Source organism: Anolis sagrei, chromosome 5, assembly GCF_037176765.1.
Source record: "Anolis sagrei isolate rAnoSag1 chromosome 5, rAnoSag1.mat, whole genome shotgun sequence".
NCBI lineage: Eukaryota > Metazoa > Chordata > Lepidosauria > Squamata > Dactyloidae > Anolis > Anolis sagrei.
The window spans coordinates 101559634-101576788 of NC_090025.1; the positions used below are offsets into that span (position 1 = coordinate 101559634).

The following is a 17155-nucleotide window of genomic DNA, read 5'->3' on the forward strand; positions in this document are numbered from 1 at the left end:
GGGAGTTGTAGTTTCTGGGATTTACAGTTCACCTACATCCAAAGAGCATTCTGAACTCCATCAACGATGGAATTGAGCCAAACTTGGCACACTGTTCTCCCATCACCAACATAAAATACTGGAAGGGTTTGGTGGGCAGTTTCCTTTGGTTTGAGAGATGTAGTTCACCTACATCCAGATAGCACTGTGGACTCAAACAATGATGGATCTGGACCAAACTACACGAATACTCAATATGTCCAAATGTGAACACTGGTGGAGTTTGGGGGAAATAGAATCTTGACATTTGGGAGTTGTAGTTACTGGGATTTATAGTTCACCTACAATCAAAGAGCATTCTGAACCCCACGAACAACAGAATCAGGCCAAACTTCCCACACAGAACCCCCAGGACCAACAGAAAAATACTTAAGGCCATCCAATCCAACTCCCTTAATCAGGGCAAGAAAACGTAATCAAAGTCCTCCTGACAAAGAGCCATCCAGCCATAGATAGATAGATAGAGTTAGATATATAGATATAGATAGATAGATAGATAGATAGATAGATATGATTCACACACAGACATAGTATCATAGATTTGAAAGGGACTCCTAAAGAAGGACAATGATATGTTGTATGTTCCAGAGTAGGCAAACCAGACAATCTCCACGTCAACACTGACAAAGAAATAACAAAGAATACTGTTTACTCACAAGCATAAAGGAATTACATATATTAGAAATCATTACTTATTCTCCAGATCACCAGACTGGGCCACAGCAACGCGTGGCAGGGGACGACTAGTGCTGTAATATTATTAGTAATATTGCATTTAATATAAAATATATAATTATATCATGTTATTATTAGTAGTAATATATTGTATTATATATATTACTACTGTTATATTATATTATATTATATTATATTATATTATATTATATTAGCACTTTGACTGTGATTTCTCAATAATAAAAGAAATGTTCCATGGAAATAGGTGAAGATCAGTTTCTGAGATGATCCATGAACCTGAGTGTGACACATGATCAGAGGAAGAGACGCAGGAAGAAAAACCTGACATATTTCAAGAGGGATCTACATGCAAACTCATGAATATGCAGGTACAAACAAAACCTGCAGTACTTTTATGCAGTCTGGTTCATGTCTCCATCAAATGAATGTGCTATAAAGCACGCAGTAGTTGCCAGTCTTCACAGTCTGTTCAGTCAAAACCTTGAGCTTGTAAATTATGCAAAAATTCTGAAAAATGACATTTTTCCTTATCCAAAGAGAGACATGCAGACAAATAAAGTGTGGATAAATGTAAACTACTTACAGGAGAGCCATGAACATGCTGAAAGGTTTAGTTTCCAAAAAAGAAGCTCTCCTTCCTAGTGACATAATCAGTGAAGGATAGCATAAGAAAGTACAGTATGAATGAAGACACTATACTTGCAGAAACAGAGCCGTACAAAATCTACTGCTCTAATTAGTGGATGGCCATCTGTGTGGGTGAAACAAAGACCACATTATTTATTCGACTCGTTTATTGGTTAGACAATCCAGCAATTTTTTAAAAAAATCTTTGCTCCTTGCATTTAAAATTAGCTAGCATTTTGGAAGTTCATTTGCATTTAATTTGAAAATTGATTAATCAGAAATAGATCGTCAGAAGTAGTTTCTTCGTAATTGTTTCAATTAGTTCAATCATCTGTGGCTTCAATTTAGCATTCATTCCTATAAAAAGTTATACGGTTTGACCATGCTAGTGTTTGTAATTACTTTAGATATTGGAAGCTATGGAACTTAATTTTAATAATTTAAACACACGCACGCACACATACATATATACATACACACACATATATACAACTAGCTGTCCCCTGCCATGCGTTGCTGTGGCCCAGTCTGGTGATCTAGAAAATAAAGTAATGAGTTGATGTGTTGATTTCTAATATATGTAATTTCTTTATGCTTGTGGGTAAACAGTATTTCTTGTTGTTTCTTTGTCAGTGTTAATATGGAGATTGTCTGGTTTGCCTACTCTGGAACATGCAACATATCATTGTCCTTCTTTAGGGGCCCCTTTAAAATCTATGATACTATATCTGTCATATATATATATATCTCTGTGTGTGAATCATATATATCTATCTATATCGATGGCTAGATGGCTCTTTGTCAGGAGGGCTTTGGTTATGTTTTCTTGCCCTGGTGAAGGGAGTTGGACTGGATGGCCTTAAGGCAGCATTTTTCAACCTGAGGGTCGGGACCTCTGCGAGGGATTCTTGAGGGGGTGTCAGAATGGTCATGAAAGACCACCAGTAAACATAGTATTTTCTGTTGGTCATGGAGGTTCTGTGTGAGAAGTTTGGCCCAATTCTATTGTTGGTGGGGTTTGATTGTAGGTGAACTATAAATGCCAGTAACTACAACTCCAAAATGTCAATGTCTATTTCTCCCAAATTCCATATGGGCATATGGAGTATTTGTGCCAAGTGTGGTCCAGATCCTACATTGTTTGAGTCCACAGTGCTCTCTGGATGTAGGTGAACCACAACTCCAAAATTCAAGGTCAATGCCCACCAAATCCTTCTAGTGTTTTCTGTTGGTCACGAGATTCCTGTGTGCCAAGTTTAGTTCAATTCCATCGTTGGTGGAGTTCAGAATGCTCTTTGGTTGTAGGTGAACGATAAATCCCAGCAACTACAACTCCCAAATGACAAAATCAATTTTTTGAGTGATGGTCACTCCTTGCGTTATTAGGTGTCTTGTGTCCAAATTTGGTGTCAATTCGTCCAGTGGTTTTTGAGTTATGTTAATCCCACAAACGAACATTATATTTTTATTTATATAGCTTGAAGCATTCTAATATTTGTAAGTATGGTATGTCCTTTGTACAGGCAGTCCGCGAGTTCCAAACATCTGACTTACAAACGCCTCACAGTTTAGAATGGGAGTGAGACGATAAGAAGTGAGTGTTATCTACCCCTCGGAAGGGAAATTAACCCCTGAAAGAGTTATCATGGTGAAAAGGGGTCTCCATTGAAACTTTCTAACCCATCCTGGTTTCCACCACAAACCAAATTTTTCAAAATCCAATTCTCACAGGGACAGAAATCTTCTGAACAGGGGCACAGATCGCAAAACAAACCCCACAGGCTTTCCCTATACTACCAAAAGCTTTTACCTATCAATCTGAATGGAGTTACAATTTAAAATGTACCTGTTCCGACTCACATACAAATTCAACTTAAGAACAGATCTACACCTTTGTTCTTAACTGTGATTCATTTGTAAGTTGGATATTTGTAACTGGGGGACTGCCTGTATTTGAAAAGATGTCACATTGAAGAAGGGGTAAACTTGTTTTCTGCTGCTCTAAAGATAATAGAGCAATGGGTTCAAATTGCAGGAAAACATTAGGAAGAACCTAAACATTAGGAAGAAGTTCCTGTTGGCAAGAGCTGTTCAGCCGTGGAATATGCTGCCTTGGAGTGTGGTGGAATCTCCTTCTCTGGAGGTTTTTAAGCAGAGGCTGGATGGGCATTTGTCAGGAGAGCTTTGATTGTTTACGCCTACATGACAGGGGGTTGGTCTGGATGGCCCCTGTGGTCTCTTCCAACTCTACGATTCCATGAATTTTGTAGGTCTTCCAGGCAATTCTATAGTATGCTTCTGTCAGAGGTTACCATAGGATCAGGTTGGGGCAAGCATGTAGCCGGGAAGGGGGGGAAGTGGGGGGCTTCAGCCCCCCCCCCGAAATTCTCATGGTGGTCTGCGAGAAGGCCTTACAGGTACATTATTTAAACTGTTATGTTTATTCATATCATGATCTGATCACCATGCTCAATATATCCCATATGCATGGGTGTATTGGAGTAACGATACAAAAAGGTTTGCTAGGGTAGACCCTCTTTCACTCAGACTCACCCCCCCCCCCCCAATCAAACTCAGCCCCTCCTGAATCAAAATCCTGGCTACAGGCCTGGGTTGGGGGAATTAACAAGATATCTCTCTAGGTCTTCTAGGGCAACTTTAGGCAGATACCGCTCATTTTCTTTTTCACAGTAAGTCAGGAATATGTGGATATGGGGATCGTCCTGTATAAAACATACCAGTTTACTTTGTGCTGCATTGTTTGTTTTGTAACTTGCATTGCTTGGTTTTCTGAAACATCCCTAGAAGAAAAGGAGATGATAATCCTGCAAAATTAGTCACATCTAATTCCTATCTGGTTTCAAAAGATAAGCACATACTGCATTCTCTCCCAATTAAATCTATTGAATTGATAGACTTAGTTTCGGTTGATCCATGCCAGGTATGTCAGAAACATCCTGAAGTTTTTACATTACTTTTTTTAATACGGTTTTTTTTTTAGTGTGCATTCCAGTATGAACTTTTGGACCTCATAGTGGCTTTTTAGATCATCAACCCGGGCACAATTTAAAGTACTGGCTTTAGCCTATAAAGCCCTAAACGATTTCGGCCCATCTTACTTATCTTTCCTTATGAACCATCTAGAACTCTTGATCTTCTGGGGAGGCTCTGATCTTGGTCCCACCTTCTTTGCAGATGCATTTGGCAGGGACGAGAGACAGGGCCTTCTCAGTAGTGGCCCCTCAGCTATGGAACTCCCTCCCTAGGGATATAAGATAGGCCCCCTCCCTTCTGACATTCCGAAAAAAGGTTAAAACCTGGCTTTTCGAGCAAGCTTTCGCTAATGTAGCATAATCAGGTAAATATGAAATCACTAAATGACTTGACGAGGCAATTGGATAATGACTTTAGCAAGATAATGTTTTTATGGCTTTGTATGGTTTTTATTTTCTATGCTAAATGTTTTAATAGTATTTTTATAATTGTTCTATTATTGTTGAGGCATCAAATTGTTGCCAACTGTGAACCGCCTTGAGTCACCTCTGGGCTGAGAAAGTCAGTATACAAATATGGCAAATAAATAAATAAATAAATAAATTCCTTCTGGCCATAATTTGCAGTATTGGATCGGGGTGAGTGCTGCACCCAGATATGGTTTTGGTCATGCCTGGTATATGGAATATGCAGGTTCCAGGAGGTGGTGCTAAAGGACTATTGCTCTGTCACTGCAGCCCTTGGTTTGTGGTCTTCCTTAAGGCTCCTTCCATCTTGTTCCTCACCCTTTTCAACATCTACTTGAGGCTGATCGGTGATGTCATCTGGGGATTTGGGTTATGAAGTTTCAATATGCTGATAATACTCATCAACATCTCATCTTTTCATTAGGTCCTGTTTACTTGGAACTCAGTGCCCATTACGTTCTGAGCCTATATTAAAGTACTGGTTAAAAGCATGAAGTGGGGAAAGGCCCTTCTTTAAGAAACCAGGCCCTTCCCCATTCAATTTCTCTTATAGAAGGCAACTCTAAATTCACAGGAGCACATTACCCAAATATGCTAATTTGTTCTTTCATATGAATGTATTTTAAATACATGCAGCATCTATGTTGTCTTCCCACAATGCAAAATCAGGTGCTTGCTATTCTTTTTTTCTTTTTTTGCCGTGACAAGATTTATTCCAGTCTCTGCACAGGAAATTAAACTGATAGCAGACAGGTCTGCCTTCTAGACAGAATCATGTTTTCCTGAATTTATTTTGAACTGGATTTCGCTTTGCTTCTGAAGAGTCAGGTGACATTTGTTGTCAATTACATTTCCCATGTATCTTATTTCATGCTTGGATCTTCTCTCCAGAGCAGTGATGGAGATCTGCATGGGTATGTCTTGTTGTGCTGTCACACATTTAAATAGGCTAAAGCCTTTGCGATGAAGGCCCCTTCCACACAGCTGTATAAAATCCACACTGAACTGGATTATATGGCAGTGTGGACTCAAGTAATCTAGTTGAAAGCAGATACTGTAGATTATCTGCCTTGATATTCTGGGTTATATGGCTGTGTGGAAGGGACCTAAGGCTCCTTCTACACTGCCATATAAAATCCAGATTATCTGCTTTGAACTGGATTATATGGCAGTGTAGACTCATATGATATTATAATTATATATTTTATATTACATGTAATATTACTAATAATATTACAATATAATGGTATAGTACAAAATACTAATATATTTATTTACATTATTTCTATCCCGCCCATTTCAGCCTGAAGGTGACTAATACTAATACCTAATAATATAATATATTGTTTGTGTATGTGTGTGTGTGTGTGTGTGTGTGTGCGTGTATATATATATACACATACACATATACACAAGCATTGCCTGAATATCAAGCAAAAAGTGGGTGCTAGAAACAATATCATACGAAAGCTGACTGGCACAACTTGGGGATCACAACCAGATACAACTGATATTGTACTATGCTAATAATATAATATATTGTATGTATATATACCTTGTAAGTCCCCTTTGGAGTGAGAAGGGTGGCATATAAATGTAGTAAATAAGTAAACAAGATCTGGCCACAGTGGTCCACGCTCTTGTTACATCCCGAATAGACTACTGCAACACACTCTACGTGGGGTTGCCCTTGAAGACTGTTTGGAAACTTCAACTGGTCCAGCGAGCGGCAGCCAGATTACTCACCGGAGCGACATACAGGGAGCATACCACCCCCCTGTTGTGTCAGCTCCACTGGCTGCCGGTTCAGTTCTGAGCACAATTCAAGGTGCTGGTTTTGACCTACAAAACCCTTTACGGTTCTGGTCCAGTGTATCTGTCCGAACGTATCTCCCTCTACGTCCCACCCCGGAATTTGAGATCATCTGGGGAGGCCCTGCTCTCGACCCCACCGCTATCACAAGTGAGGCTGGTGGGGACGAGGAGCAGGGCCTTCTCAGTGATGGCCCTTCACCTGTGGAACTCACTCTCGGGGGAAATTAGGGCATCAACATTCCTCCTCTCCTTCAGGATGTTATTTGTCTTATTGCTGTTGTGTGATGCGGGCATCGAATTGTGCCTTGTTTTTGTAAGCCGCCCTGAGTCCCCTCTGGTGTGAGAAGGGCGGGGTAGAAGCAACCAAAATAAATAAATAAATAAATAAATACAGTGAAGACATCTGCCCTTGCGCTATGCTATTCTGCTGCTGAGTAAGCATGGCCAGTGTGGAACACATCTCATCACGTAAAAACAATGGACGTGGCTCTTAATGAGACATGCCGCATTATCACGGGGTGCCTGTGCCCTACATCACTGGAGAAATTACTGTTTAACTGGTATTGCACCACCTGACATCCGCCGGGAAGTAGCAACCAATAGTGAAAGGACCAAGGCAGTGACATCTCTGGCCCACTCTCTGTTTGGGTATCAGCCAGGACGCCAACGACTTAAATCAATAAATATCTGTCTAAGATCTACAGCAGGGGTCCACAAACTTTTTAAATAGAGGGCCAAGTCACAGTCCCTCAAACTGTTGAAGGGCCGGATTATAAAAAAAACAAAAACAACAATGAACGAATTCCTATGTACACTGTACAATTTTAACAAATATAAACTTATTAGCATTTCAATAGGAAGTGTGGACCTGCTTTTGGCTGATGAGATAGAGTTGTTGCTTTTGTTGTGTGCTTTCAAGTTGTTTCAGAGTTAGGTTGACCCTGAGCAAGGGCTGGGTAAATGACCTTGGAGGGCTGTATCTGGCCCCTGGGCCTTAGTTTGAGGACCCCTGATCTACAGAGACACCTGCTGGAACACCTCAGCAAGCGAGAGTCCAAAAGTGGCAGGCTAAAACCTAGAACCTCAACCGATGGCTGATACCAAATGAGAGACTCCTCTCTGGGCAGGCGTGTAGGCAGGATTTTGATTCGGGGGGGGGGGGGGGGGCTGAGTCTGAGTGAAAGAGAGTCTACCATAGCAAACCTTTTGTATCATTACCCCAATACCCCCATGCATATGGAATATATTGAGCATGGTGATCAGATCATGATATGAATAAACATATCAGTTTAAATAATGTACCAGTAAGGCCTTTTTGCGGACCACCATGAGAATTTCGGGGGGAGGGGGCTGAAGCCCCCAACCCCCCCCCCCCCCGGTTACATGCCTGCCTCTGGTCACAGAAAACTGGGCGACTTGGAAGGCGCCGAACAGACTGCGCTCTGGCACCACAAGATGCAGAGCCAATCTTCAGAAATGGGCTACAAAGTGGAATCCATGACATGCGAGTGTGGAGAGGAACGAACCACAGACCACCTGCTGCAATGCAACCTGAGCACTGCCACATGCACAATGGAGGACCTTCTTGCAGCAACACCAGAGGCACAGTGGGTTAAACCCCTGTGCCGGCAGGACTGAAGACTGACAGGTCGCAGGTTCAAATCCAGGGAGAGGTGGATGAGCTCCCTCTATCAGCTCCAGCTCCTCATTGAGGGGACATGAGAGAAGCCTCCCACAAGGATAAAACATCAAATCATCTGGGTGTCCCCTGGGCAACGTCCTTGCAGACGGCCAATTCTCTTACACCAGAAGCGACTTGCAGTTTCTCAAGTTGCTCCTGACAGGACAAAAAAACAAACCAGAGGCACTCCAAGTGGCCAGCTGCTGGTCAAAGGACATTTAATAGAACACCAAGTCTGCAAATGTTGTGTTTTGTTTGTCTGTTTTTTTTAATGCAATACAACTGTTTTGGTTCACTCCTGACAAGATAAATAAATAAGTTATGCTTGGGGGGGTCCCCACAACATGAGGAACTGTATGAGGAAGGTTGAGAAACATTGTACTCGAGCGAGAGCGCGAGCCGTGCAGAACTCGGGAGCAGCCGTGTCATTATGAAGAGAAGCACACAGTTTTCCCGCTTTTTTTACAGACTCATCAGTGACTCCATTGGCCCCCGCTTTGGGCTTTAACTGCGCGTGCGCGGGAGGCGCCAACGTGTTGCCCCCCCTCCCTCTTTCCTTGCCCCCGCCTCGCTTTGTGTAACCGAAGCCCTCGCTTCCTGGTCGGAACCCCTGAAGGGGGCAGAGCGCGAGCCAGACTCGGCTCGGCGCGAGCAGGCATAGAAGCCCCCTCATTGGCTCGCCTGTTTGCTGTGGCAGGCTGAAGCAATCCCGCCAGCCAGTCTCCCCGTTTCCCTCAGCAGAGGCCTGCCCCACCCCCACTCGGCCTGGAGGAAGCAGCTTCCCCTTTCCTAGTGAGGGGAGAGGGAAGAAGGAAGGGCAGGAAGCGGGAGGAGCGCTGGCTGCGCGCCCTCTCCTCCTTCCTTCCCTCCCTCCCTCCCCCTCCTTCCGCTTTTGTGACTGCCCATTCCCTCCTTCCCCTCCCCCTCTCCTTCCTGTTTCCTCTAAAGATCCCTTGTATTCACTTCCTTGGTTCTTTCTCCCCCTCCTTCCTCTCTCTCTCTCCGTATTTCCTGGTGTGCCTCCGTCCCCTTTAAGAGGCAGAGCTCAGTGCTGGGAACTCACGTCACTTTTTTCCTCAGCCCTGAAACTCTCCCGATCGATGCCCGAAGGCGGAGAGGCGCCTTTCGCTTTCTCTCTGCCGGGAAAGAGGCGCCCTTGTCGCTCCTTCCCTCCATCCAGGGGCCCCGGAAGGCGGGCAGGAGGAGGAGGAAGGGGAGGAAAAGGAAGAGGGGGCCCCCCTCCACCCCCCAAAGGGGCCATGCCCGCCTCGGCTCCGGAGGCCACCGGGCGGAAGGCGCCCCCGCAGGAAAAGCAAGCGCGGGCCCGAGGAAGTGGGGCATAGCTGGCCCGCCCGCGGTGGGCAGGGCAAGGCGGGGAGGCTTCCTTCCGGGAGGAAGAGGAACAGGAAGAGGAAGCCAGCCAGCGCGGGGGAAAAAGAGAGAGAGAGAAAGCCAGCCGAGAACTTCTTTCTTTCTTCCTTCCTCCTGCCTGTGCTTCCTCCTCCTCGGCGGAGACATGTCGGAGGGTCCTCCTGTCCAGTTCTGTATCAAGGTAATATACATTAGATCAGAAGGAAGTTTGAACCGTGGCTTTCTCCCTCCAGCAGATCCTCCCCCCTCCTTTGTCGTATTTCGAGTTAGGAAGTTTCTTGTGCGCCGAGGAGAAGTTTCCCCCTCCTGGGCAGGGAAGCCACCACTTCACCAAACCCAAGCCCTTCTTCTGCAGCTTTGGTGAAGCGTGGGTCAATCTCCCTCCCAAAGACTGCTAATAAACAAACCGTTTCCTGTTGGGAAACAGTGGAACTCCCTGCCGCGGGGCGTGGTGGAGGCTCCCCCTTTGGAGGCTTTTAAGCAGAGTCTGGGTGGCCATCTGTCGGGGTTGTTTTAAATACAATTTTCCTGCTTATTCACCTTGTTGCCTTGTGTTCTATTTTGAAATGGTCATATGACTGATCAAATAAATAATAATAATAATAATTATTATTATTATTATTTTCCTGCTTCTTGGCCGAATGGGGTTGGATTGGCTGGCCCACGAGGTCTCTTCCAATTCTATGATTCTTTGGATGCAACTTTCCTGCTTCTAGGCAGAAGGGGGTTGGACTGGATGGCCCACAAAATCTCTTCCAACTCTATGATTCTTTGAATGCAACTTTCCTACCTCTTGGCCGAAGGGGGTTGGACTGGATGGCCCACGAGGTCTCTTCCAACTCTATGGTTCTATGTTCCCATTGATTGCCTCCCTCCCCTGTTTTGCTCCAAGGCCCCGCCACGAGGCTTTCGAAGTTTCAAAGTTTGAGGTTTATTTTTTAAATATAGGACATGCACTGTAAATATACACACGGCCCCTTCTTTGTATTCAATGTTTGTGATGTTGGCTAGAGGGGGATTTTAAAGCCAAGTTAAAGGGCTGCTATCAACTTGTTTATTTTTTAAAGTATTTTTTATTCAAAGAAGTTATAGTGATACAATAAAAGAGGGGGAACAATATAAGTGTATAGGAAAGTTGAGAGAAAAAAATATATTAAAAAATTTCCAGAGGGGAAGAAAAAAAAGGGAAGAAAAAAGGAATGTATATAACTTACTAGCTGTCCCCTGCCACACATTGCTGTGGCACCATCTGGTGATCTGGGAAATAAAGTAATGAGAAAGTGTTGGTTTCTGATATATGTAATTTCTTTATGCTTGTGGGTAAAAAGTATTTTTTTTTTTTGCTGTTTCTTTGTCAGTATTGATGTGGAGATTTGTCTGGTTTGCCTACTCTGGAACATGCAACATATCATTGTCCTTCTTTAGGGGGTCCCTTTCAAATCTAGACTATATCTGTGTGTGTGTGAATCATATCTATGGCTAGATGGCTCTTTGTCAGGAGGGCTTTGATTATGTTTTCTTGCCCAGGTGAAGGGAATTGGACTGGGTGGCCTTAAGTATTTCCTGTTGGTCATGGGGGTTCTGTGTGGGAAGTTTGCCCCAATTCCGTAGTTGGTGGGGTTCAGAATGCGCTTTGATTGTAAGTGAACTATAAATCCCAGTAACTACAACTCCCAGATGTCAAGGTCTATTTTCCCCAAGCTCAATATGGAATATTCGTGCCAAGTTTGTCCAGATCCATCATTTTTTGAGTCCACAGTGCTCTCTAGATGTAGGTGAACTACAACTCCCAAACTCAAGGTCAATGCTCACCAATCCCTTCCAGTGTTTTCTGTTGGTCACGGGAGTCCTGTGTGCCAAGTTTGGTTCAATTCCATCACTGGTGGAGTTTAGGATGCTCTTTGATTGTAGGTTAACTATAAACCCCAACAACTACAACTCCCAAATCAATTTTTTGAGTGATCGTCCCTCCTTGGGTTAGTAGGTGTCTTGTGGCCAAATTTGGTGGTAATTTGTCCAATGGTTTTTGAGTTATGTTAATCCCACAAACGAACATTACATTTTTATTTATATAGATATTTGTATACTGCCCTTCTCAGCCTGCAGGTGACTCAAGGTGGTTTACAGAGGTAACAATTCAATGGCCAACAACACCAGCAAAACATTTAAAACATTAACATATAATATAAAACCATAACAAGATCAGCAAGACATAAATCATTTGGGTCTCCTATTTAAAACGTTGTCCAATCTCATCATCCCGTTCCATGTTGAGTTCACCTTATGGAAGAAGAGGAGGAATGAGCCAACCTCCTAGTGTTCACCCTGCAAAATGTCTTTTGTCCACCCATAAGGAAATATAGCAGCGCAGATCTGGGACACAATACAACCAGTGTTTAATATCTAATGATGCCTCTAGAGCAGGCAAGGGGAAACTTAGGCCCTCTGGGTGTTTTGGACTCCAACTCACATAGCCGGTAGGCTGTTAGGAATTGTAGGAGTTGGAGTCCGAAACACCCGGAGGGCCGAAGTTTTCCCTTGCCTGCTCTAGAAGGTTATTTGTTCCTCTTTCCTTCTTTCTTCATCATCTTTGTGTTGTAAAGTTATTTCCCTCCTCTGATTTCTTAGGGTCCTTTCACAGAACAAAATGAACCGCTCTGTGATAAGTTTTTTGCCAGAGTTGTGGTTTCCTTAAGGTATTCATATAATTTCAAATCTCAATCATGATTTTATTCATTATTTATTTATTAACGACATTTATATGCCACCCTCCTCACCCTGAAGGGGACTCAGCGGCTTACAAGATACATATACATACAATGTATTATATTATTAGCATAGTACAATAACAGTATTAAATATTACTATATTGTACTATACCATTATATTGTAATATTATTAGTAATATTACATGTAATATAAATATATAATAAGTATTTTAAGTACTTTCATAAAAATAAATATTCAAAATAGCACTTTAGAAGATGTTGATATACCTTTATTTACATCAGAAATGTTTGCATATTTATAACTTACTGTTTTGTACTTTGGGGGCTTTGATAACGTGCTGTCTCAGAAACAGCCTGATTATTCCATACATACTTGAGTTCCAGAAGAGTTCCTTCTGAACGAATGGATCTAAGGGCAAGGTGCACATTTTAGAGATTGCTCCACCACATTTACTTTGGATCAGACAATCCTGGTTTTAGGATATTGGAATCTCATCTCTTGTGAGACGCCATTTCCAGGGGGCATAGTTTGTGTTGTGTGAGGTGAATACATAGAAATGTAGTAGGCACTGCTATCCCAAAATTCTTCCCTTTGAGGGACCTTATTGTGTTGCAACTCCTAGGGCCACCACTTTGAATTTTGCCACTCCACTTCCCAAGTATCATTAGTCGACTCCTAGCATGCTTTTGTTCTCAACTCTCAGGGCCTTTCCACACAGCAATATAACCCAGAATATCAAGGCAATAGTCCAAAGAAGAATCTGAAAGTTTAACTCCCACTATGGGCTCTTCCAGACAGGCCCTATATCCCAGGATCTGATCCCAGGTTTTCTGTGTATCCCAGATTATCTGTCACTGCAGTCTCATATACTCCAGTTTAAAGCAGAAAACCTGGGATCAGATCCTGGGATAGTGGACCTGTCTGGAAGGGCCCTAAGTTTCATCTTTCCTTGCTTTCAAATGGACTTTTTTATGTGCACATAGCTTACCAGAAACTGGATGAACAAAATTATGTTTGTGAAACTGAGCAACTTCTTCCTGAATCTATGTACTCTATCTCTTGCTATTGGTCCGCATCCCAGTTAAACCTGATTTTTAAGATTTAAGCTAGCCTATTTCAGTAGATCTGTGTTGGCTGACATTTGATTTGGCTGTGTGCAGCAGTCCAAGACAGGTTTTTCTTCAAGTTTCAATTCCAGAAAGGAAGTATTTCATTTTCTTTCATTTGGAATAAGAGATTTTACGGGGAACTGATTTCAGACATTTCTGCATATATCATCGTATGTGCGATTTACACCAATACTCCAAACTTAGACAAAAATTCTCATGGCATTTGCAGTCTCTTTTAAGTCATGATACTGAAATTTTACTGAGAGCACAGATTGCAGAGAATGTATTGTTACATACTGGTTTATGTATCCAATAATTATGTTGTGCAAGAAGTCTCCTATATCTTGCAAAGGTAGAGTGCAAAAGTTAGTCTTGTATTAATGGTAAGGTCAGTTGATTGTGAGCCAGAAGTCTTGGGAATTATTTTGGGAAGCTTGTTAATTTACCTATTTTGTTTGATTTCCACACACCCCTCAACGTCCCAAACAGAAACAAGTCTGCCTTGTTCCTTAAACTTGGATGCGTTTTGTTATCCTTTGCCTCTAAAGACTGACAAAAGTGCAGTCTGGAATATTTCTCCCCAGAACTGTTGCAAGATCCACTTTGGAGACGGGGGTTGAGATGACAGGAATAGTTTTTAAGTTGCACTTACCATAACAGACAATCTACGTATACATATCCATCCATCCCAAAACACAAAATTGTATGGCACAAGAGTCTTGGACTGTACAACATCAGTCTATAGTAATGAGAAGGAGTCTGCCAGCTTCCTCTATTAGTAGAAGTTAGCAAGAGCAGTACAGTACTAGAACATTTCTCTCTGGTTTTTTTAAAAAAAATAATATTCTTTATTAAGGTTTTCTTAAAATACACAAATATACATTTCTCTCTGTTTATACTACTTTCTATCCCAATTGGCCTGTCCTCTGTGGCTGTTTTGGTTTGATTTTTTGATACTTTCATTAATTAGTTATCATTTCAATAGGAGGGGCTGCAAAGCTGAAATGAAGCCTATCGAATTCTATATGTGTGTGTGTGTGTGTGTGTGTGTTTATAATAACTACTATGGGTTTTGGAATTGTAATTGTGGTTTTGTACTAGTTTTATAAAGTGATCCTGGCCACCATGAAAGTAGCAAATGTTCTGTTTCTAAAATGGTATGTACCAGTCAAACTTGCCATTTTCAAAACTGGAAATTGTGAATGAATTTCCTGGTGACTCTTAGGTAGTACACAATTCATTAAGTGTGCTCATATTACTGTATAGGCAGCCCCCAAGTTACGAACATTCGTCTTACAAATGACTCATGAACGGGGGTGAAACAACAGGAAGTGAGATTAATTTACCCCTAGGAGGGGAAATCACTCCTGGAAGAGTTATCATGGGGAAAAGGTGTCTCCACTGAAGTTTGATTACCAATCCTTATTTCCACAACAAGCCAAATTTTTCCTTATGGCTACTCTGTCACAGGTTTCTTGGCAAGATTTGTTGGGTTTCCCTGGCTAGGCAGCAGTTCAACACTGGTCTCCAGTTGTAGTCCAGGGTTAAATACTACATCATGCTGTCTATCTGTTTAAATTGTGCATTGGCATTTTATTCCAGAAATCATTCCAGAAAAGCAGGTAGTAAATCAAGTGATGTCACCATTTATAATAAGATATTTGAAAGCACATGTAGGGAAGGTGATAACTTATTTGCCTTCGGCATCTCCATACCAGCATTGTCACTGACCAGTGATATTGTTACAGATTTAATCAGATATCTTTGATATCTGATTGAGGTTAATCTCTTTGCTCTTTGTGTGACTTGCAGAGACTTTTTTGTTGACGGGAGACGATATGCAGTTATAGGCAGCATAACCACTAGAGAGCTATCCCTTCCCTTTGTTGTGGTGTGTTGTCAGAATGTAAGGCATGGAAAGTGGAAAAGTGAATCCACTATGTAGCAGCAATTCTCTATCTATTTAAAGTATATAAGTAGTAATATTTCTTACCTGCTACAATGGATGATTGCCTCTGAAGTACTTTTAACACAGCCTAACTGGCAGTAGCAATAGCATTAGAGTTGTGAAAATGTGAACTGTTTTTCCTTGATTGAAGTTGGCTTAAGAACCAAATTAACAGGTTATTCTTCTCTTGATAGCTTTTGTGGATGCAATGCAATAAAACAGCAGTTCTTGTCTAGTATATTCCAGTTAAATGGAAACATTCAGTTCTCTATTAGAACATTTTTTATTTTAAAGTAGTTTTACAAATTATATGTGGCACCCTCCCCCGTACGAACATGTTATCCACATGGGTCTTTGTTCCCTGGATCTTGTAGACTGAAATTTTCCCAGGCTTTGTGCATTCCAAAATGTGAACATTTGCCACAAAAATAAATTTATCTACATCTTTACCTAGACTTCAAGGAATAGTGGTGATGAGAAGCTTGAACATCTAGTTTTTCATGTGACAGATAGTTTCCTTGGAGTCAAGCCTTGTGGCACTCTAAGCAGAAGGGAAGAGAAGTGTACAAATCAACCCCTTTGTAAAATATACAAGATGTAGCCCATATGACATCCAAGTTTCTTCAGGGGAACAAAGGAAATATTGGAATATGGGGACAGAGTCAAGGGGCAGCTGTTTCCTTCTTGGCTTGAAAAATCTTTAGCACATGTGCTAGCCAAAGATTCATCTGACTTCTCTTGCCAGGCATGGGCTATTGCTCTTATTGGCCCGGTAACATCATCTCCTCTTACCAGAGAGTACCAAAACTGCTCTCTTTAGCTTCAGGAGATTGAGTAATGAATCCTCCTACTGTGTGTGCACGTGCCTTCAAGTTGCCTGTTGACTTGTGGCAACCCCATGAATTTCATGAAATTTTCTTCAGTAGTTTGATCGGTCCTTTCTTTGAAATAGAGCCTACAACAACTGGTATTTGTTGACAGTCTCCCATCCAAATGCTAACCAGGGCTCAATCCTATTAGCTTCCAAGGTATACTAGCCCAGCCAACATGATCTGCTTGCACAGTCCTGGTCAGCAAACATTCCAGCTGTGATATTTTTTTTGTCTTTTGGACAAAATCTTTTTTAAAAAAATAGGAAAGTTTATTTTCTTGTTGCTCACCCCTTAACATCGCTTAAAATGATGTAAAAATTATGCTAAAGTTACACTGTCCACAGATTTCTTGCAAAAAAACCCCTGTAGAAAATACATCTCAGCCTACAGCAGTGTTCAACCTAGTGAAATTGGTACCTCAAACAAAGATATTACTCAGTGTCAAGCTATTGCTCAGTGGTCTTATGTTCCACTGGCAGGTTGTAGTTGTACACTCCTAAAGTTAAATATTTCAGGTCACACTGGAAGCAGGACTCTACCTGACTGCAGTCTTACTTATGTCTGAGCCCCTGTTTCTTTCCCATGAGAGACTACCTCTTCCCTGATTTTGATTTTGATGGAACCTGACCAGAGGAGTGATCAAGGACTGCTAAAGAATGAACATTGTGAATGTTTTAACACCTCTCCATCTTCCCGGTCTGTTAAGCAGAATTACTACCTGAACACCATGCAAAGCTTTTTGCCCATACTATCTACCTAAGGTGATATGGTGTGGGAAGTATGTACATGCAGTCTCTGGGCTAGGA

At 42.0% G+C, this 17155-nt stretch overlaps 1 protein-coding gene across 2 annotated transcripts in view; it reads left to right on the plus strand.

Annotated features, from left to right (window-relative positions):
- The first annotated feature begins 8991 nt into the window (after positions 1 to 8991).
- ETV6 (ETS variant transcription factor 6) overlaps positions 8992 to 17155 on the plus strand; it is a 133143-nt gene continuing 124979 nt past the window's right edge. For both annotated transcript variants that reach the window (XM_060778101.2, XM_060778102.2), the window contains exon 1: positions 8992 to 9871. In XM_060778101.2, coding sequence (XP_060634084.1) covers positions 9836 to 9871 — 36 coding nt within the window. In that variant the 5' untranslated portion in view covers positions 8992 to 9835. The remainder of the gene's footprint in view (positions 9872 to 17155) is intronic.